The 23,974-nt window shown below is 37.6% G+C and overlaps 2 protein-coding genes across 2 annotated transcripts; one reads left to right on the top strand and one right to left on the bottom strand.

Moving 5' to 3' along the window:
• Positions 1 to 1,417: 1,417 nt before the first annotated feature.
• Positions 1,418 to 12,028, top strand: LOC146899604 (uncharacterized). Its single transcript, XM_085736818.1, has 7 exons — positions 1,418 to 1,733; positions 10,486 to 10,506; positions 10,599 to 10,687; positions 10,846 to 10,919; positions 11,003 to 11,053; positions 11,154 to 11,230; positions 11,433 to 12,028. The coding sequence occupies exons 1-7, from the start codon at positions 1,418 to 1,420 to the stop codon at positions 12,026 to 12,028; spliced, it is 1,224 nt and encodes a 407-aa protein (XP_085592944.1).
• Positions 12,029 to 17,349: 5,321 nt separating this feature from the next.
• On the bottom strand, positions 17,350 to 17,979 carry LOC146899603 (uncharacterized). The gene has a single exon (XM_085736817.1). It carries the CDS (start codon positions 17,977 to 17,979, stop codon positions 17,350 to 17,352), a length of 630 nt encoding a protein of 209 aa, XP_085592943.1.
• Between the last annotated feature and the right edge of the window lie 5,995 nt (positions 17,980 to 23,974).

Raw genomic sequence — 23,974 nt, 5'->3', positions numbered from 1 at the left:
TCATTACCTCACGACCTGCTTTGGAGAGAACTTACCACTCCAGGAGTTGATTTATTGCCAAACGTGATCCTTGATATAAGCAGAAGTAGAATTTCGATCTCGACCTATCATAGAAGGAAAGCCCAAATATTTACCTGTGCCCAACACTACTTTGATGCTGATGACATGATGTCATTACGTAATTTTTAGGACTTATTGTGACATTTTGATAGAGTTCTCATGCAATTTATACTGTTCTGGAGTGCAAAAAGCTGAAAAACTGAAGTTATGCCAGGCCAAATCGTGTTGCGCCATTCATTAAGCTGTGCTGCGATTTTGGAAAGGAAATTACAACATCTATGTTTGAGTGAAATCGCGGCACGCCAATTAACAAGGCACGACGCGATTTTGCTGGGTCAGGCCCAAAAACTTCTATAAATACTGCACTCAAACTGAAGACCAGGGTTACGAATCGGAGACAGAAAAGTGCGATTTTGAGACCTAAAGACGGCTAGGAGGGCGATTTCTTCAACCTTCTATCAGTTCATGTATGTTTTGATTCCACTATTGATTATGCTATTTGTAAACTCAATTATGAGTAGCTAAATCTCTTAGAGATTAGGTCAGAGATGAATCTATGTAACCCTAATTGATCATATGTTGCTGTGAAACTCTATTACTTATTAATGAATTTCTAGTTTTTATTCAATTCAATTGTTCTTAATGCTTTTTATATCCTGATCAAATATAAACATGATTTAGTGAGAACAAATGACTACTGACCATAGCTTTCGACTTAGACCTAATTGAATTGTTCTAATAAACATGGTTAGTCTAGGAATGGATAGTCGTTTGTTAGTGATATTAGGTTAACGTTCATAAAACCTTCAAGGATTATTAGACCACCTAAGGAATTAGGGGCTGTAGTTTAAGAAGAGGGTCCTAACTCAAGGGATTGATTAGGGCTAATTTGTTAACTATCGTGAAACTAGAGAATCATTAGTAATAATAGGTTCAGTAACCAATTAGGGGAAACATAAAGGATTCGACAGACCTGATCTCATCTCTCTCCATATTTTCTTAATCAAATCTATTTTCTTTTATTTGGTTTCATAAAATCAAACCAAATCTACTGCCTACTGGCAAACCAAAATAAACTTTACACATCCTATTTCTATAACGCAATTGAATTATTGAAGTTAAAAACAGTCCTCGTGGGATCGATATTTTTACTACTTCGATAGTATTTGGTACACTTGCCAATCGTCTATCAAGTTTTTGGTGCCGTTGCCGGGGACTATTGAATTATTTCAACAAGGCAATTACGTTATAATTTAGGATTTCTGCAATTTAATTTTCTGTTTTTTTTTATTTTTGTGTTTCAGTATTCATTTGATTACTTTGTATTGTGCAGTGCTACTAAGGTATTTTGCTGTTTATGCGAGGTAAGGTGAGCTCCGACGATCTCGAATTCAATCCAGAAATTGAAAGGACTGCTAGACAACTCCGGAAAGCTGCCCGGTTGCAAAGGTTGTCTCATTCCGTTCCACCGGGTGTTCGAGAACAAATACCGGAGCAAATCTCTCTTGAATCTGAAACATCTGCTTCTCCTAAATCTGCTATCATGGGAGACCAAGTACCACCGAGACCTAAGCTAGGAGACTACGGGTTAGCAACTCATAACGGTCTACTGACCCACACTTTTCAACCAGCTAACCCCGTTGCTTTTGACATCAAGACCACCGTTCTCAACGGTTTGAGGGACAAACAATTCGATGGGACTGAAGCTATGAGTCCACATGAACACTTTAGCCGTTTTGCTGAAACTTGTGAGTTTTGTGTGCAACCAGCCACCGTGACTGAAGCACAAAAGAAACTAAGGCTATTTCCTTTCACCTTGACAGGAAGAGCAAAAGATTGGTTGCTAACAATACCCAACGGGACTGTCCAAACATGGGAAGAATTAGAGCTGAAGTTCTTAGAGAAATATTTCCCTATGTCTAAATATTGGGAAAAGAAGATCGAGATCTCTAACTTCAAGCAAGGGGAGAATGAGTCATTATATGATGCATGGGAGCAATTCAACTTGCTTCTTAAGAGATGCCCTAATCATGAATTCACGGAGAAACAATACCTCCAAATCTTCACAGAGGGGGTAACGCCAAACACTAGGATGTCCTTAGATGCTTCCGCGGGAGGTAGTCTCAAGAGCAAAACTGATCATGAATTCCAAGTTTTAATAGAAAACATGGCTGGAAATGAGTATCGTGTTGAAGCTAAGAAGAAAGAAAGAGGAGTGTTTGGGGTGAGTGAACAAACTGCTATCTTCGCCAACCAAACAGCCATGAACAAGCAAATAGAGGCTCTAACTAAGGAGTTTCAAGGCTTCACTTTGGCTCACAAGCAACAACAAGTAGCTGCAATCAAGTGTGACTTATGTGGTGAAGAACATCCCAATGGTGAATGTGTACCAGAAGGATCTAGTGAGGAAGCTAACTACATGGGAGGATATCAGAGGCAAAATCAATACTACACTCTAGGAATCAACAAGCATCCCAATCTAAGCTACTCAAATAACAACGCTTTGAACTCTCGGATGCTTGCTCCTCCACGACAACAACAAAGAAAGCCTTCAGCTCTTGAGGAAACTATGATGAACTTTATGAAGATGACTCAAGGCAACTTTGAAGAGATGAAGAAGAGTCAAGAAGCTGAAAGAAAGAACAATGAAGCTTCCAGGAAGATGCTTGAAACTCAATTGGGGCAATTAGCTAAGCAATTGGCTGAACAAAACAAAGGCGGATTCTCAGGTAACACTAAAGACAACCCTAAGAACGAGTCTTGTAATGCTATTGAATTGAGGAGCAAAAAGGTTTTGACACCTTTAGTTCCAAAAGCTCTAAAGAAGGTTGATGATGTAGTAGTTGAGATAGAGGAAGATGGTGAAGTTGAAAAGAATAATGAGGGTGTAGTTGAAAAAGAAAATGATCATGGAAGAGTTGAAAACGAAAGGAAGAAAAAAATAGAGGGGGAAAAAAGTGAGAAGTTAATAGATGAGGATTCAATCTTGAGGAAGTCGAAGAGTCAAATCTTGAAAGATGGAGATAAACCACAAGTTATTCCATCATATGTGAAGCTTCCATACCCTCACTTAGCCAAGAAGAAAGAAAATGATGAAGGTCAATTCAAGAAGTTCATGCAACTTTTCTCACAACTTCAGGTGAATATTCCTTTCGGTGAAGCTCTCGATCAAATGCCGTTGTATGCTAAGTTCATGAAAGACTTGTTGACTAAAAGAAGGAAGCTTAAGGATGATGAGAACATAGCACTTTCAGAGAATTGTAGTGCTATTCTCCAAAAGAAGTTGCCACCTAAGTTGAAGGATCCTGGTGCTTTTACTATCCCTTGTTCCATTTGACCGGTAGACATTGGTAGAGCTTTATGTGATTTGGGAGCAAGTATCAACTTGATGCCTCTTTCAATGATGAAGAAGCTTAAGTGTGGGGAACCAAAACCAACAAGAATGACCATTACTTTAGCTGATCGGTCAGTCTCTTATCCTTTTGGTGTGCTTGAAGATGTGCTCGTCAAAGTTAATGATTTGGTGTTTCCGGCAGAGTTTGTGATCTTAGATATAGCTGAAGATGAAGAAATGTCACTCATTCTAGGAAGACCTTTCCTTGCAACTGGTCGTGCTTTGATTGATATTGAGAAAGGAGAGCTAGTGTTGAGATTCCATAAGGAGCAAGTCGTGTTTAATATATTTGAGGCAATGAAGCACTAGGATGAAAATCCAAAGTGTTACCGGATTGACGTTGTTGAAGAAATAGTTGAAGATGACTCTTGTGAACCTCAACCAACACAACCCCATGAACGTGCAATTATGAATTCTATAGCAAGTTGTGATGCTGATGAAGATCTTGAAGTAAGTGATTGTGTCAAGCAACTTAAAGCAAGCAAGCAAGAGTTGGGACCGGTAAAAATTGAAGAATTAATGGGTAAGCACTCTGTGGATGTTCCTATTTTGAGTGGAGAAGGAGAGAAAAATCCAGAGTTAAAAGAACTCCCTCCTCACTTAAAATATGTTTTTCTCACCAAAGATGCCTCTAAACCAGTAATCATCAGCAATACCTTGACACCTTTGGAAGAAGAAAAATTAATGAGGGTGTTAAGAGACAATCAAGGAGCTTTGGGGTGGAACATTTCTGATTTGAAGGGCATTAGTCCAGCTTATTGCATGCACAAAATACACATGGAGGCTGAATACAAACCAGTGGTTCAACCTCAAAGGAGGCTTAACCCAACAATGAAGGAAGTAGTGAAGAAAGAGGTGCTGAAATTACTAGATGCATGTATGATCTACCCTATCTCAGATAGCTCATGGGTAAGTCCAGTTCATGTGGTGCCTAAGAAAGGAGGAATGACGGTGGTGGCTAATGAAAAAAATGAATTGATACCCACTCGTACCGTCACTGGTTGGAGAATGTGTATAGACTACCGGAGGTTGAATACCGCAACAAGAAAGGACCACTTCCCATTACCATTCATGGATCAAATGATTGAGAGATTGGCTAGCCAAGGCTTTTATTGCTTCTTGGATGGGTATTCGGGGTACAATCAAATTGCAGTGGCTCTGGAAGATCAAGAAAAGACTGCCTTCACTTGCCCATTCGGTGTGTTTGCTTATCGAAGGATGCCCTTTGGGCTGTGTAATGCACCGATGACCTTTCAAAGGTGTATGCTCTCCATCTTCTCTAATATGATAGAGAAGAACATTGAGGTATTTATGGACGACTTTTCTGTTTTTAGTAAGTCTTTTGATCACTGCTTGTTCCATTTAAATGTTGTACTTAAAAGATGCACCGAAACTAACCTTGTTTTGAATTGGGAAAAATGTCATTTTATGGTAACTGAAGGTATAGTTTTGGGGCATAAGATAAGTGCTAAAGGCATTGAGGTGGACCAAGCTAAGATAGAGGTTATAGAGAAACTTCCCCCACATGTTAATGTCAAAGGAGTAAGGAGTTTCTTGGGGCATGCCGGTTTCTATCGGCGTTTCATAAAAGACTTTTCTAAAATTTCCAAACCCCTCTGTAACCTCTTGGTCAAAGAAAACGAGTTTAATTTTGATTCTAAATGTCTAAATGCTTTCTCTTTGATTAAAAACAAGTTGGTGACTCCACCAATAATCATTGCACCCGATTGGGATTTACCTTTTGAACTTATGTGTGATGCAAGTGATTATGTTGTTGGTGCAGTCCTAGGCCAACGCAAGAACAAATTTTTCCATGCAATTTACTATGCAAGCAAGGTTTTAAATGAAAATCAAGTTAACTATTCCACAACTGAAAAGGAATTGCTTGCTGTAATCTTTGCATTGGAAAAATTTCGTTCTTATCTAATAGGCTCCAAAGTCATTGTTTTTACAGATCATGCAGCTCTTAAATATCTCTTGACTAAAGGGGATTCAAAGCCTCGACTATTGAGGTGGATCCTATTATTGCAAGAATTTGATCTTGAGATTCGTGACAAGAAGGGAGTCGAGAGCGTGGTAGCTGATCACCTCTCAAGGCTGGAGAATGATGAGGTGACAAAGAAGGAGAAGGCCATCAAGGCCGAGTTCCCCGATGAACAGCTGTTTGCTATTGGGGAAAGGCCCTGGTTTGCTGACATGGCGAACTTTAAGGCTGGTAACATAGTTCCTGATGATATGACCTATCCTCAGAGGAAAAAGTTTTTCAAAGATGCGAACCATTACTTGTGGGATGATCCTTATCTGTTTAAGGTAGGTACTGACGGTTCGATTAGACGTTGTGTTGCAGGTGAGGAAACACATAGTATCAGGTGGCACTGCCATAGCTCAGCTTATGGAGGCCACCATAGTGGAGAAAGAACAGCTGCAAAAGTTTTGCAAAGTGGATTCTGGTGGCCCACCCTTTTCAAGGATTGCCACGGCTTTGTCACAAGATGTGACAGATGCCAAAGGACAGGTAACATATCAAAGAGAAATGAAATGCCCCTAAAAGGAATCATTGAAGTTGAACCATTTGATTGTTGGGGTATTGATTTTATGGGACCATTCCCTTCCTCTCACTCTTATCTCCATATTCTAGTTTGTGTTGATTATGTAACAAAGTGGGTTGAAGCGATACCTTGTGTTGCTAATGATGCAAACACTGCTGTCAACTTCCTTCAAAAGAATATTTTCACTAGGTTTGGAACCCCTAGAGTATTGATCAGTGATGGGGGGAAGCATTTTTGCAATAATTTCCTTGAAAATGTGCTAAAAAGGTATAACATTAAGCACAAAGTTGCAACTCCCTATCACCCACAAACTAGTGGTCAAGTAGAGGTTTCAAACCGACAGCTGAAACAAATTTTGGAGATGACAGTTGTGTCAAATAGGAAAGATTGGTCTAGGAAATTAGATGACACACTGTGGGCATATAGGACAGCCTTTAAGACACATCTTGGGTTTTCACCCTATCAGTTAGTCTATGGGAAGGCATGTCATCTTCCAGTCGAGCTAGAACATAAAGCTTATTGGGCCATTAAGGCCTTAAATTTTGATCAAGTAGCCGCTGGTAAGAAAAGACTTTTGAAACTTAATGAACTTGAGGAGATGAGGCTTAGAGCGTATGAAAATGTGCTCACCTATAAAGCCAGGACAAAAAGGTATCATGACAAAAATTTAGTGTCTAGGGATATTAACTGTGGACAACTAGTTTTGTTGTATAATTCCAGGTTGAAGTTGTTTCCTGGGAAGCTCAAGTCAAAATGGTCTGGACCATTCTTGGTCAAAAGTGTGTCACCATATAGAGCTGTCGAACTAGTGACACCTGAAGGAGATCGAAGTTTCAAAGTGAATGGACAAAGAGTTAAACCATATCTAGGTGGCGACCTACCAGAAGAAAGGGTGGGACTCATTCTGAAGGACCTCTAAGGATCCTTAGCAGTCAAGCTAGTGACGATAAAGAAGTGTTGAGTGGAGGCAACCCACTAGATTTACTTTGTTTTCGATTCATTCTGTTTTTATTTTCCCTTTGATAGAAATCTGGCAAGTGTACCAAAAACTATCGAAGTAATAAAATTTATAAGTTTGTATCCACAGGGACTGTTTCAATTTCTACTCGGCAAAGACGTTAAAATTTAGGATGTATTAAATTTATAGGGTTGCCCTAGGCAGTTGGATTAAGTGCAAAAAATAATAAATTGCAAGTAAATAAAAATGGTTGGAAGTTATATAGAAAACAAATGATTAAGCCAGTGAATCCGCTATTGCTTTATATGACTAGTTTACCTCTCTTTACTCTCAATTGCTATTCAATCTTTACGACAAATTAACTAAGTGGTTTTGATCAATCTCTTGACTCAAAACCCTTTCCTAAGTTATAACCCTATTAATCTCTTAACCAGATTGAATAACTGCGGAAGCTATGTTGGAACGTTAATTTATATGTCATAACTCTCAATTTCCTATCTCTAGGTTCCTAGTGTTGAGTTAAACAAAATTATTATTTCAGGATTAAAAGCTAGGGCTAGTAGTCATTCAATTCCTAAGATCAATTCATGTAATTGCAAGAAGCTAGGGTTAATAGTCTACAAACAATCATATGAAAAGCAATGAACACAAATAATTCTGAATAAAGACTGAATAACATTGATAATAAAGAGAGTTTCAACTATTGATTCATATATTACAATAGGTTCATCATGGCTCAATCAAAGGAAATTAGCTACACATGGAGAACATAAATAACATGAGAAATAGAAATAACCAAGTTAAGATGTTGCTAGAGAATTCTTTGATTCCAGCGTGTTCCTTAGTCTATTCCTCTTTATTCATGCTGCCTTGTGTTGCGTGCCTTCTCCTTGTTCCCAAAAACGTGATCCACTTGTGCGGCTCCCAACGTGAATGACTCCCTCCTGCGGCTAGCTTCTTATATATATAGCATGTGACCTAGTTGCTTTTCTTTCTCCACAAGCTAAGGATGTTATGTTTCTTTTCTTTTGCTCCAAGCCCATTTACTTGCTAATCTTTGTTTTATATTCACACCACCTAATTCAAGCAAAACACTTGTTCATGTGTCATCCAATTAATCATACGTGGCAACAACTTAATTTAACCATCGTGGCACGTTTGTGGTTCATCGTGCCACGAAATTTCCAGAACGCATCAGTGAATTCCACATCCTTGCAACGTGCCACGATTAGAGCAAACGTGGCACGATTCTTCACATTTTTTCCTCTTTTTCTCAATTTCTTCCTTTGGGCTCTTGTTCCTGTTTTAATCTGATTTCACCATGAATTACAAGTAATTGACTCTCTAAATGCTATAAAAATATCATAAAAAGACTCTAAAAATGTGGAATGACGGACTGTCATCACCCTTCAATGTCAAAAGTCCGTAAACAACTTATTTCCCCTTTTGTGATAAATTTGCACTTGTTTATTATTGATGAATTTGTTTGTTAGTTGACTCTTTACAATTTAGTAACAAATGTTTGATCAAAGTGATATTCCAAAAGTTCAAAAGGAGGAGTGACTTGGTATTTCAAAGGCGAAGTGTACGACAGTAAAGATAGGTAGTCACAACTCCCAGAAATCTCAGCCATAAGGTTCATTGCCAAATTTTGTTTTTCAATTTACATATATTAGAATTTCCATGCAACTACATTTCTAGAACTTGCGACTTTTCTCTATTGTTGATTGATCTTTGTCATTAGCACACTGAGGCAAAAGTGCTTGGTCCTGTGAGCCTTTTGAAGCCTACCCTGATTTTAATTGTTATATATTATCCATTTCTTAGCCAATTTGAGCCGGTAGGATTAGAACTTTTTGTTCGGTGACAAACTACATTACAAGCTTATTTTAGGACTTGTCCCTCATTGTTTTTTCTGAGTTAGGCATTGTAGAATGTTGCTAAAGATTAAGTTTGGGGTTGCTATTGGAATTTGCAACCAATTAAGTTTGGGGTGGGGGTACTGGAGAATAGGAGAACAAAGAATGAACTTTATCATGAAAAATACACACAAAAATGGTGTATCAAAAAAAAAAGAGAGAAAAAATGAAATTGAATGATGAAAAAGGGACAAAACATTGAAAATCCGAGTAAAATCAAACTCGATTGTCCCTAATGTTAAAAATATTCTCTAGTACCTTTGCATTGATTGTTGTTTCATAAGGTGAATGAATGAGGGATTGAATGATGTGCTTTAACTTCCGTAGGAATGCCTAACTCAAATTTTGTGTAGCCTACTTATCCAAATATTATCCCACCTTCACCTAAGCCCCGTTATAACCCTTAAAGACCTCAAAGTGTGCATTGACATTGATTTTGATTGACGTTTAGAAACTTTTCAAGCGTATGGTAATATGTAGATTGCATGTCGACTGTGAACCCTATTCAAATTGTTGCGTGGAGTTGTGAATTGGTGGATGCGAACAAGTCAAACTAGCTCATCTTTAGCTAGTAAGGTGATTGAACTTTTTGGTGGTATTACTTGATCAGGTATTTGTTATTTTACTGTCGTTTGTCACTGTTGCAAGCAAATTCCTTGAGGACAAGGAATGGTTTAAGTTTGGGGTTGTGATGACATGTTGTCATTACGTAATTTTTAGGACTTATTGTGACATTTTGATAGAGTTCTCATGCAATTTATACTGTTCTGTAGTGCAAAAAGCTGAAAAACTGAAGTTATGCCAGGCCAAATCGTGTTGCGCCATTCATTAAGCCGTGCTGCGATTTTGGAAAGGAAATTGCAACATCTTTGTTTGAGTGAAATCGCGGCACGCCAATTAACAAGGCGCGGCGCGATTTTGCTGGGTCAGGCCCAAAAACTTCTATAAATACTGCACTCAAACTGAAGACCAGGGTTACGAATTGGAGAAAAGTGCGATTTTGAGACCTAAAGACGGCTAGGAGGGCGATTTCTTCAACCTTCTATCAGTTCATGTATGTTTTGATTCCATTATTGATTATGCTATTTGTAAACTCAATTATGAGTAGCTAAATCTCTTAGAGATTAGGTCAGAGATGAATCTATGTAACCCTAATTGATCATATGTTGCTGTGAAACTCTATTACTTATTAATGAATTTCTAGTTTTTATTCAATTCAATTGTTCTTAATGCTTTTTATATCCTGATCAAATATAAACATGATTTAGTGAGAACGAATGACTACTAACCATAGCTTTCGAGCCCTTAATAACCTGTGATAAAATTTCACTGCTCTATTTTCTCTTCGAATTTGGTTTGGCCGAACTTAATCCTTACAAAACTGGTTTATAAGATAAGGACTTTCCCCAACTTATGAACACATTTTCATATCATATGTCATATCGAACGTGAGACTCTTAACATTTCCTGTCATTTATTGCTCTTGCATGTGATCTTTGCTCCTAGTTTATTAATATTTTCCATTTATTTTGAGTTGTTTTATTTGCTAATACCTTGTTCATTGCATTGTGGTTCTGTTTGTGAATGTGGATTTGCTGCTTTGCTGATATGGAGCAGTATATTTGGGTAAGTACTTCAACTATTTGATTCCAACAATAGTTTCTCTTAATTTAACTGAGTAGAAATTAACCTTTTGTTTCACTATTGGTTTTTATCAGGAGCTTATAATGATGAAGAAGCTGCTGCTAGAGCTTATGATTTGGCTGCACTCAAATACTGGGGAACGTCGACGTTTACAAATTTTCCTGTATGTTACTCTCTAGTACTTGAACTATAGTGTTTTATTTTACGATCCTTTTTATAGTAAAATGTTAATATATTAGTTATTTTGATAGTATTTTCTATTCACAGGTGTTTTTATTTTTTAAATTGTTGCCCATACCTCAAACTGTCATGTTTTTGCAGGTACCTGACTATGAGAAAGAAATAGAGATAATGATAAATATGACCAAAGAAGAGTATCTTGCTTCATTGAGAAGGTAAATCCATTTTCTTCAAGAAATATGTCATGAAATTTTTTGATACCTTTCATGTTATATATCCTTTTCATTTTTTACTATAGGAGGAGTAGTGGCTTTTCTAGAGGTGTATCAAAATATAGAGGAGTAGCAAGGTAAAATATTTTTCTATCTCGTGCAATCGAACTCTGCATGTTGGTCTAACAAAAAAATATTGCTCAATGCTAATACTGTAAATATGAAAACTTACTGCAGGCACCATCACAATGGAAGATGGGAAGCAAGGATCGGAAGAGTGTTCGGCAACAAGTACCTCTACCTTGGGACCTACGGTGAGTTTTCCTCACCGTTAACTTAGACACCGGATTCAGATTTGATGCGCTCAAAACACCATGAAGTAAAATCGTAAAATGTGTTGTTTGATATTAATCTAACGGTTGAAATTTGTTCACGGTAGTGACTGTGTGGTTTTTCAACTATAGTAAACCTAAGGTTCTCAGGTAACTGATGTGATCAATGACTATCTCTATAAAGGTACACAAGAAGAGGCGGCTCGCGCATATGATATCGCAGCAATTGAATACCGAGGCATAAATGCAGTTACAAACTTTGACTTGAGCACTTACATAAGATGGTTAAGGCCAGGACCTAATCCTACAACTTCGCAAGAACAAAAATCAAACACTGAACCGCAACCCTTTGCAGCCACTAATTTTATTCAAACAAGAGGAAACACGGATGCATCAAAATCTACAATCAATCCAGAAAAGCTTTTGCAAGTTGAAAATACGAAGAAGCAACCGTCTTTCAACTCTTTGATGACCCCTTTAAGTCCTTGCAGCAAACCAGATTCACCAACAGCATTAGGACTTCTACTAAAATCCTCAATGTTTAGAGAACTAATGCAGAGAAATCTGAATTCATCTAACGAAGACGAAGAAGTTGAATTGAAATACCCTCAAGAGGGAATTGCAGGGGTTTTTGACATTGACAACAACAGTAACACTTACTTGTGCTCTTCTAATATCAGCAGATTACCTAACTTGGTGTCATCAGAAGAGAGGCCGTCGCCTATGCATCATGGAACTATGCCATCCCTATGGAATGGCCCTTCCAACATTTCTAACTGATTACTTTTGTTACCTTTTTTCTGTTGAAAAACATATCTGAGAACTTTGATAGAAAATCGCTACTTTCAAATAATTGTTAAGGTGTGCATCCTTCCTTGCACTGTGACCTTCTCTGCTCATAAATAAACAAAATCATAATCCAAGTACGTAACTTTTCCGTATATAGTCTTTAATATTACTGCATGTATAGCACAGTAGTACGTACTCTTTTGTTAACTATATCCAATGTTCTGTTTAGAAAATGGTAAAATCTTGTGTCATAAAAAAAGATAAAATAAAATTAACTCTAAATTAATAGTTCCATGGGGAAGGATTATAGCACATTATTTTTCATGTAACCAGTTAGAATTTCAATGATTCTAATCTAAGTAAGTGGAAACCTGATAAATAATCATTGGAAGTGAAATCTACCTTGTTTGGTATGAGAACAAAAACGAGAAACCGACCTTGGAGCGATGTTGTAGTTTCTAATACTTTATCTTAGGTTTTGACCGATGTCTCCTTTTCTAGAATAGTTTTAGATTGTATTTTGTTCCTCTAAATTTAGGACTTATTCTCACCTTGCATAAACATTTTTTTGCATGCATAAAACTTTTGCAAAACTCATGTTTTGAACCAACTTTGAGGTGGAAATCATATTTTACAAAATGTAGGGTCTTAACGTGTTTTTAAACTATTTTTATACACTTTTACATTGTGAATTGGTTAAAATCTCACAAAGAACAGCTTGAATCGATTCAGTGCAAAAAGGGAGTTTTAAGGCACTTTAGAATCGATTCAAATAATGTATGACACAATTTGAATCGACTCATTCTTCATATAGAAAGTTCATCGAATCGATTCAATCTTCATCCTAATCAATTCAATTTTCAAACGATTCCCATAACACATTTTAGTCCTTGAATTGATTGACACTTTCTTTGAATCAATTCATACTCGTTTTTCACTAAAAATCAACTTTCCTTTGTTCTAAAACCATCCACCTATAAATATAACTTCCCATAATTATTTCTAACCTATGAATTCATTCATTACTTTTCACCATACTCTCCTCTCAAAAACACAATAAAACACTTTCTTTATAATTCTTTGTGAATTGATTCAAGCCGAAATTTTCAAGGTTCCAAAAGACAATTGTAGGTTGTGTAATGGTTTGAATTTTTCAAGGTTCCAAAAAATACAAGAAGCTTTATTTACAAGTTAGGGGAATAGCTAAAGTTATTAAAACAATAAATAAAAAAAATAAAAAACAAATAAAATGGGGGGGGGGGGGGGGGGGGCTGGTGTTGTAACATCCTAAACCCCAAAATGTATCCTGACTCACAGTTCAACAAAACCACATCACAGTTGAAAATGTCTTCAAATAAATTGTGAATGCCTGCCATCGAATATATGAAAAACATCTAATAATATGAACAAGACCGCACTAATTTAGATCAGCAACATCTTTAAACATTAGCACCAACTGAAAAAATAAATGACGACAAGAATAGTAAAATGAGAGACTCCAAGAATCAGAATCAACTAAATGAAAATAAATGACAACAAAAAATAATAAAATGTGCGTATACACATAGTATTTATCGGAAAACAAATTACAACTTCAGCAGAGTGGTTTCAGAATACTAGCAAAGAAGGGTTCTTTCTTTCTGTCACTGCAACGATAGTGAGGTGGAACAATTATCCTATCAACATTGGTAATGAAAATATCATTGAGGCAACAACATTAGGATGCACGTTATAACAGTTTCTAAAATCGATCACTCTCAGTTGTGTGCAGTTTCCTACCACATGTTTCACTCCTCTCTCTGTGACATTAAAACAATTTCTCAGTAACAGTTGCAAAAGCCCATGACAAATTATTGAGATCACATAAAGTGTTACAACATCAACCCTTATACGTGACAAGTTCAACACCTCTAGTTTGGGAGCTTCAAAGTTCATTCCACGGAGCTCCATTCTTGAACAATGTGCCAAATTCAAATGTGTAATCTTAGAACATCTTAAATATTGACAAATACCTTCTTCAGATGTGTTATTGCAATATCTCAAATCAAGTAGTTTCAAATTGGAAAAAATGGAAGAAAACAGTTTGGTGCTTTCATCTCTTAACCAATAATTGCTAGCCAAATAGAGAGACTTTAATTGAGGGATTACAACAAAATCCATCAAAGAATTAGAATTTTGTACACTTTTTTCCCATTTACCTGTGTCTTCCATTCTAATCTCATTAAGTGAAGGGAAGTTCCTAAGGAGTGTAAACAAGGTTGCACATTTGTTGTACTTCCAATAATTAGTAAAGGATAAAGACCTCATTGTTGGTGTCTCAGGGAGAGCAGAAGCTATACCGGCATTGGTTATTTTATGACAGTCAAATATGATGGCCTCTTCGAGAAGCTTAAAGTTTTTGAACAAGTGGAAAAGCGATTGATTGTTGATGTAATAATGACCAGTGAGATTAACCTTGTGGAGTTGGAACAATGACGGTGAAAGAGATTCTATTCCATTCAGGAAGCTTTCAGAACAATTGTGCTTAAAAGTGTAATTACCAACAAATTACAATATTCATTTATTTTCCATGATTAATATAGTTTAAATACATGGTTGATTACATTCAATCGATAGTCAATGAGTTACTGCACCTTTCCATATTTATTAACCATATATTTGTCTTGACTTCACCATGTGACGAATAAAATCAACTGTGTTGTGTGTCAAAATCATTTTGTTCAAAATATACATGATACTCATTAACCATGTAATTGAATTGCATCAATCATCATCGTATAATAAAAGATGAACGGTGCATAATGTTTTAGCCATGACAGAACACAAAAAGTACATTTAAAATTGAGCTCTTAAACCCAACTCATCAACGGTTGTATTATGTTTTTCCTGGTACTGGAGAATCTTTCTGGTTCACTCGAAATTCTCATTTGGACTTGGTATTTACATCAGGTCCATTTTGTCTTTTATTTAATTAAAAGTGCAATAGCTCTTGAAATTCAAGTGTGAGTGGTTAGTTCAACGACTTAAGATTTTGGATAGAGATACGGTGTCAATATATCTTAGGAATCTGGGTATAGGACGTTTATATATTCTTGTTTGAATATATAAATATCAAAAAAGCACGCCATAAGTGGAAAACAATGGAATAAAATGTATTCTCCATCATTGTATTATAAGCTTCAAGAATTCCTTCCCTGCATTTCAATGTTTACGAGAAATAGTTTTTTCATATATGATGCACGGCCCCGACACCATAACGCATGCGTAGCAGTAAGTTGAATCAATTAAATCAGTTGGCAAGCTACAATAGCAATCTTCCTCATGCCATGGCATGCCATAATTATCTCTTTCCGCATTAAAAACCATGTTGGAGAAAGCCAATGATTGTGTTTACCCTTAATATAAATATAATTAGTATAATGTACAGGACATAAATTAATTAGTAGAGGAATTGCACAAAACATTGAAAATGTTACGAATTAGGAATAATAATGTATCTTTTCGATCAATATTAGAATAATCACGTATCCTAGATAAGCGAATACAGAACTTTATAAGTAAGAAAATGGTAATCCAAGGTTAATCGGGTCAAACAATAGTACTGATTCACATGAATGTGAATTTGTATATGTTTCCCATAAACCATGGAGGGATGGAATGTAATTTGTTATAATAAATCGAGCTTTTAGGAAACCTTTAGTAAGTCTTCTCTAGCTTCATGATTAGAACTTTGGCTACAACCTTGCGAGTATAAAGCTTGTATATGTAACAAGAAACTGATAAGTATTCAGAATGGCTTATCTCTTCAAGACAGATGTTGAGCAAATTAATATTATGCTTTTAAACATTCCTGCAACAAAAACAAAGGGTTTTATGAAAAACTAACCAACAGAAGAAAAAAAAAATCTATTAAAAAATAGAGTTTGATATAGAAAAGGAAAGTACAAAATGTTTTTGAAAATGAAAATAAAAAAAGGTAAATGAAAATGAAAATGTTATTGCAGTAAAGAAGCTATGATCAATAAAGGATGGAGAGTCTATTTATATAAGAAGTTCAAACCCTTGGATCACTAAGGCATAAAAATATAGTGAAACTTTTGAAGTGCCTTAAGGATACATAGTTCCTGGTGCATATAGATGCTTTTGAGATTCTAAAACAACCATTTCATTTTGGCAAAATCTCAGTTTATCAGAACTTTTGAAGTGTCTTAAACTTTAGACATTCTTTTTACAAATTCGGTAGTATAGTTTCTTTAATAGTTTTCTGATACCATATTTCGAATCAAGTGATATATGCCAAAACATGTTATCACTATCAGACCAATAAAATTGACTATTCCTTCATCACACTAACATCTTGACAAGTTGAATTAATTGACAGATACGAATCACGATGACCTACAAATATGTGAAGCTTAGTAAAATTGTCCTAGTGATAATACCATTCAGTATAACCCTTCAGGTTCAATTGAGTCTCTACAGACCATGCCGCAGTTACCACTCGGGAAATTCTATTTTCAAGGTGAATTAGATCATACCAAAACCATCTTTAATTCTATTTATAAACCATCAGTGTGCTTCACATTCATGGAGCACGTTAAGTACAATTTAACAAAAGAAATTAAAATGAAGTACCAAATATAAAAAAGGAGAAACACACTGAGCATCTATTTTCCTCTTCAACACCACTTAACAGAACTTTATTTTTATACACTGCCACTCATAGATCACAACTGAAAAATCACACAGCTTCAACACAGACTTTTGTGTTGAATAGTATTTCTGCACAATAAATAAAGCACTTACCAAAGGACAAATAAAAAAACTTTGAATATGTGGACAACCTCAACGGAAAGGAACGGAAGTAGCAGAAAATGGACCATTCATTACCCCGTGAAAGTAACGAGTCTCATAGTTTAAAGTCTTCATTGCCTGCTTTTATTCACTCATTTTCTCAAAATAGAGTCAAACTTTGAATTAAGTGTCAATTAGTTTTGGACATTAATTTGCCATATGAGATAAAACAGGGACTACCACTATTCAAGCACATATCCTAACTTCTAATCTTGAACTTGAAATGAGCCAATAAGCATCTAATAATATTTTCTCAGGTCTCTAACAAAATGGAAGGGATAATCAATAATTCAAATTGTAGAATAAGATTAACACCATTGCTTATGTCAATAGTGTGACCTTGCTTGCTGCAGACAATGCATTGTCTACCTTTACCTTTACCAGAAAACCTCCTTCCGTTAGCAAAATTATCAATGGAAGATGGCTCCTCTTGAGAAACACCTAAGCCATTCCGGTGCTCATGCCCAAGTACCATAGAGAAAACAGTAGTAGTAGGAGGCAATGGATTGATCAATAGAATCTGAGACCTTATCATTGCGAATCGCAACACAAGAACAACGAACGTGACATGTGCAATTAGAAATTGGACGATAATTTCCCAATTCATCCAATAGAACACTCATCTCAGTGAAAAAGTCAATAACCGAAAGTGATTCTTGCTTCAAGTGACAGAGCTCATATTTCAGATCGGCAACACGAATGCGATCGACACGAGAAAAATGTTCCTTGAGGTTATTCCACGCATCAGAGACAAGATCCTTGTAGATGATGCTCTGAGCAGTCAACGGCGAAACAGAATTGATAATCCAGGAATGAACAATATTATTCCATTTCCATAGTTCCCACGCGTCATACGACGGATCAAAGGAATCGGGAACCGGAATCAAACCATCAACAAACTTGAATTTGTTCTTGCCGATGAGAGATTTGCGCATCAAACGCGCCCAAGAATGATAGTTGTTAGGATTCAATTGCTTTGTGACAATAGAAATCGCCAGATTCTCATTTGGATGAACATAGGAATTGTGGTTGTTGCGCACCATGATGAAAGAAATAGCAAGAAATGCATAGAAAACTACTGATACCATTATATGATTCAAGGATTCTCACAGTTTATGGAGAGAAAACAGAGAAGGAAGAATCAAAGATACTTGATTAAACTGATTCAATCAATGAAGAATACAAAGGGTTAAGCTTATATACAATAGTGAAACAAGTGTATTGGGTAACAGATCCCTAACTAATTCAGTTAAGGAACTAACTTCCTAACTAGAAGTCTAACTAACTCATTTGAGTCTTGTTATGAAACATGGCATCCATTGATGAAGGAGAGAAAAGCTTGTGAATTCTTTCTATTGATGGAAAATGAAATGTTACAATATGAGAGAGTTAACCCACTTATGGGGAGGTTACACCTATATATACTAATAGGACTAGTATTCCTTGTAACTAAACTATGTATCTCTAATAGTCCCCCTCAAGTTGGAAGGTGTTCAAAAACACATCCAACTTGAAATGAGAAAATACAAGGAAAGATGCCGGAAATACATCGGCTAAGAAAAATATCAAACAAGTGCTCATCCAACAAGAAGCAACCACAACTCAAGGTTGAACCAATGGAAGGAAGGAGCATCAAAGCAACGCTTAACCACCATCCGGTAGAAGCCAATATCAACAAAGCCAATTAAGGCACAACGCTTAACCATCAAGAGTTCTCAAGAACTCAAGAAATAAGCACAAGACAAGAAGAACAAGGATATCCAAAATCAATGATTATATCCAAAAAGAAGTGCAAGGAAGAGCCATAGTCTACAATGGAAGGAGGTCATATGCAAGACCAAGGTTCCAAAGATAAAAGTGATGCCCTCCTATGCCGAGCCGAGACAAGAAAAACCAAATGCAAGGAAGAGCCACTATAAATCCTTCTCAAATCTAAAGCAAGTGAAGTAACCGAACCATCATGACCCCAAAGTCGAACCTCAATATTCTTATTGGGTTGTGAGCTTCTAAGCTCAAACAGATGGGGCAAACCTTCAACAGCCCTCCAACAATGAATGAACCCATCAGTACCACCACGTTTAGCATCCATGCCATTGGATTAGTTGTCATGGATTCTAAACCAGCACCAATACCAAACTGTAGTACACAAACTCTGCAATGTTGCACATCTCCTTGTAAGAGAGTAAATCCAGTAGCTAGGAGTTCCCCCACAATTATACCATGATGTATGCGCAACTATACAGAACAAACACCAATAACCAGTGTTGGAAAACTGAATGCAACACCAAAAAAAAAAATCAGCGAGGACTTTCCACAAACACCTAGTGAGCAATATAGTCACATACTGCAATGTCGACACAACACGTTTTTGAAGACTGAATAGTCAATACGACACAACTTTAAAACCAGGAAGAAGTTGGAATATCAACGATGCAGAGAATCGATGCGAAAACGACTCCGACTTGAATCGAAAAATATGTTAAAGATGAGTCGCAAGACGAATTCGAATCAAGAATTGGAATCGAAACTGGAAATTGCGATCGAGTAATAATTCGATCAAGACTTTTGAATCACGCATGAAATTGAACCAAAACTACCAGGACAAAGTAGAACAAACAGAGGAAAACACGATGTGGTCGAAGTAACCGAAAATCGAAACTGAATTGCGAAAACACAAAATTGAAAATCGAATTGAACATGAATTGTGAATCGCACATGAAATTAGATGAACATTGAACAAAAAACAGAACGCGAAACCTAGAATTTAGGGGAAAGTGATCAAAACGAGATCTAGCCGAATTAAGAGCAAAATCGTTGATGAGAAGCCACAGAAAAAGGATTGAATCAAAGAAATTGGATGAAATTGAGATAAGGTAAGACAAATCCGATCCAGAATGACGAAAAAGAAAACAGAGAAAATTGAATGGATTTTCTCGAGAAAGTGAAGAGAGAAAAAAAAATTCTAGAATAGGAAAGAAAAAGAAAACAGAGAAAATGCAGCGGAAAATATCCTTCAAGGCGGATACCAAATATGCTCTGATACCATGTTATGAAACATGGCATCCATTGATGAAGGAGAGAAAAGCTTGTGAATTCTTTCTATTGATGGAAAATGAAATGTTACAATATGAGAGAGTTAACCCACTTATGGGGAGGTTACACCTATATATACTAATAGGACTAGTACTCCTTGTAACTAAACTATGTATCTCTAATAATTCTCAACCGTGTAATAGACACAAGAACCTTATGCATGAAATATAATTCAAGGCTAAGCAATGAAAATCAATACAACTTAAATCTAGTATCTATTTATAACACCAAGCTGCTCCCATTAGATTGTACTACATTATATGAAAATCTTACCTAATAACGTAGGAAATTATCAAGCACAAACCGATCAGCAAATACACATTAGAAAGTAAAGTACATTCTCAGAGAAGTAAATTTAAAAACCGAAAACATCTTACATTTCAGAGTTCAAAATTTTTGTCAATAAAACGATAACCAGGTGGAGGTTTTATCTTTCTCAACGATGGTCTTGAAAGTATCATTTTGCCCACAATATTAGCATTCACGTTACGACAATACCCCAAATTGATCTCTCTAAGTTGCGTACAGTTCATTACCACATGATTCACTCCCTTTTCTGTGACATAACAACAACTTTCAACTGACAGCTTCAAAAGCCGACAACAACTCTTTGAGATGACATGGAGTGTTTCATCATCAACTCTTGTATGTGACAAGTTCAACTCCTCCAATTTGGGAACTTTAAAGTTCATTTCACGTATCTTCACATTTGAGCACCAGGCTAAGTTCAAATGACTAATTTTATAACATGTCCTTAAAACATAAACAATACCTTCTTCCGGTATGTCATTACAATGGTTCAAATCAAGAAATTGCAAATTAGGGAAGCAATTGGCGATGAGGATTAGGTTGGTGTTTTTTTGAAGGATTAGGTTAGTGTTGTTACGGAGAAAATGAATGTTGGAATATGTGAGAGAGGTTAAGGTTGTAATGTTTTTGGAGAAAGTTCTCATCGCATGATTGTGAAGGATACCATGGTTGGAGAGATTGAGTGACGTCAGTTTCAATGGAAAGCGAGCTATCTGGTAAATAGGTTTGTCGAGGTCACCCTGATAGCACGAGAGGTCAATGGAGACAAGTTTTGTGAACCTTTGGAGGAGAAGAGGGAAGAAATATAGGGTTGGATTGCAGATTTTTAAAGAGAATCGGAGACGGTTTGTGATAGAGAGAAACTGTTTGGAAACGCCCGCGAGAGTCTTCAAGCAGCGACGGTTGTTGTGGTCGTCATCGTTGAAGAATTTGAAGACTGATTCCCAACAGTCATCAGGTAAATAAAAATCTGCTGCAATTGTAACCATTGTTGTTGAGACGTAGTTTTGCAGCCTGTGATAGTCGGCATATTAGGGTTACATAAGGGTTAAAGTAATAAAGACCCATAAAAAGTGAAAAAAATCACTAGATATACTCTCGCTTGAGACTTTCACGGAATTATTTATTTTTTCCTAACCGTCTATTTTTTTTGAAAGAAAACAAATTGTTATTTTTTTTTTTTTAGCAAAGTCAAATTTAGTGCATTTCATTCATAAATAAAGAGTACATAGTAGATGGTACATCATTGAAAACATAGGGGCTAGGGTGAGATAAGGATGCTCTAGCAATACTATGAGCAACCATATTAGCTTGCCTCTTAACAAACGAAACTGTAAAGTCGGAATTAGTAGATAAAAGGATTCGACATTGAGAGACTAGATCTCCAAACTCAGTATTAGGAACAGTAGATGATGAAAGGGAATCTGCAAGTAACTTGCAATCTGTTTCAAACCAGACAGAGTGAAATCCGTTTGAAATAGCCATTTTGATAGCTTCTAGTAAACCAGAGACTGTAAATTGTAATTTTTTTGAACAATAAAAAATGGAATATATATATATATATATATATATATATATATATATATATATATATATTGTTCTGGACCGGCCAAAAGGATTTCTGGCCCATTACTTAGGCCCAATATAATCCAAAGCCCAAACTCCACGTTTGGCAACGTTACTTGCGACACACCGCCTCTCCGCGAGGGGGGTGCACGGAGCGAGCGAGACCGGTTCAAACGAGCCGTAACGTCTCTCTACACGTTCCTGCAATAAACTCTCTGGCGGTTACACTTCCCATGATTTCGTAACAGCCGGAACCAGGTGTGCCATTACAACGGCTCTGCAGCCCTCCACCTCTATAAATAGGGGATTCAATGCAGTCCTCAAGGTAGAATCTTTTCTTCCCTCTAAACCCTCACTCTCTGATCTCTACTGACTTGAGCGTCGGAGTGCCTGCAGGTACACACCCCCCATCGGCTCCAAGAAGCATTTTGACGCATTCCACCACCTTCACAACCACCGCATTCAAAGCACTGACAGTCACCTTCTGATCAGTGGCGCCGTCTGTGGAAAAAATATATGCTCTCCCAGTTTTTATACTCCTAACAACCAAAGCTTTCCAAAAAACTACCATGGCTGCCAACGGTGCCAGATCCCATTTACGAAGTGAGATACGCATCCCTCAACGGGATGGTATGACATCCTCACCTTCACTGTGGATACACCCAGGGAGGAACCAGCACAGATAGTTCCTCTCTAGCAAAGGACTCTACAACGTCCCCTACGACCTACAGAGACACCTGAAGATACCACACCAACCGGTGCCCTCATCGAAAATCTGATCTGCACGGTTCAACGATAGACGTCGTTAATCGAGGAACAGAACCGACACCTGATGGATCTGGAGCAAGCGCACCACCTTGTCCACAACAAACGACTCCTTCCCAAGTACGTAGCAGAAGGGGAAAGAGCCCTCGCCAATCACGTTCCAGGTCCCCTCGGCATTCAATAAGTGTCAGATCTCCGAGTTACACCAGGAGGTCGACGAGAAGGAGATCACCCAGGCGAACTCTCCAAGGCGGTCTCCTCCAAGACGATCTCCTCCGAGGAGATCCCCTCCAAGAAGATCCCCGCCCAGACGGAACGGACGCTCTTGGTCCTCCTCTGGCTCCGAGGACACTCGCGATGCTCGGAATGACCGTAATGCTTACAGTCCATTCACACAACACATCCGAGAAGCTCCTATTCCCCGCGGGCTGGAGAAGCCTCCACAGATGGACTCATACGACGGGACGACCGACCCGGACGAGCACATCGAGAACATTAAGGTAGTTCTCACGTATAGATTGGTGCAGGGCGCCGTCAAATGCAAGCTCTTCGTCACCACACTGAGACGAGGAGCCGTCACATGGTTTAAGAACTTAAAGAGAAACTTCATCAATTCGTGGAGCGACCTCTGTTACGAGTTCACAACCCACTTCACTGCTTCAAGGACGCAACCAAAGACGGTGGCATCCCTTGAAGCCATTGTTCAAGGAAGAAGCGAACCCCTCCGAGATTACATCGAGAGGTTCAACAAAGAAGTTGTTCAGGTACGAGGTGCCGATGAAACAATGAAGTGGTACCTCATTGCCAAAGGTCTGTGCGAAGGCACAGATGTCAAGAAAGTTGTCCGCCTGGATCGCCCAAGGACTCTAAACGAGTTCCTAGCGATCGCCAAGATCTACATCGCATACGAAGAAGAGCTGTATGCGGACAGCCTCAACAAGAGCAGGAAGGAGGAGCCTGCTGCTGAATCCTCCAAAAAGCCCTTCCAGGAGAAAAAGAAGTAAGGAAAAGCTGCTCGGGAAAGCAAAAGACATAATGGTCACTTCACCAAGTACACTCCTTTGGACATGTCAAGGGAGAAAATCCTCACCGAGATCGCTGTAGCCGACCTGACAGAAGTTGGCATCAAACCACCAAAGGCTCCATCTCAGGAGAGGAAGGGAGTCGACAAAACAAAATACTTTCGATTCCACAAATGCTACGGTCACACCACTGATGACTGAAGGATGCTATTGAACTCCTCATCCAAAGAGGTCGGCTCAAGCAGTTCGTAAAGAACATGGAAGTAGAAAGAAAGACCGTCGAGCTCATCGGGGACGGTTCTGAGCCTGGCAAAACCATCGCCATGTT

The sequence above is a fragment of the Medicago sativa genome, chromosome 8, assembly GCF_051527215.1.
Source record: "Medicago sativa cultivar Bolivia chromosome 8, Bolivia_mono, whole genome shotgun sequence".
NCBI classification, from domain to species: Eukaryota; Viridiplantae; Streptophyta; class Magnoliopsida; order Fabales; family Fabaceae; genus Medicago; species Medicago sativa.
Note: the sequence above shows the minus strand (reverse complement) of the source record. Positions and strands in the feature narration are given on the sequence as shown.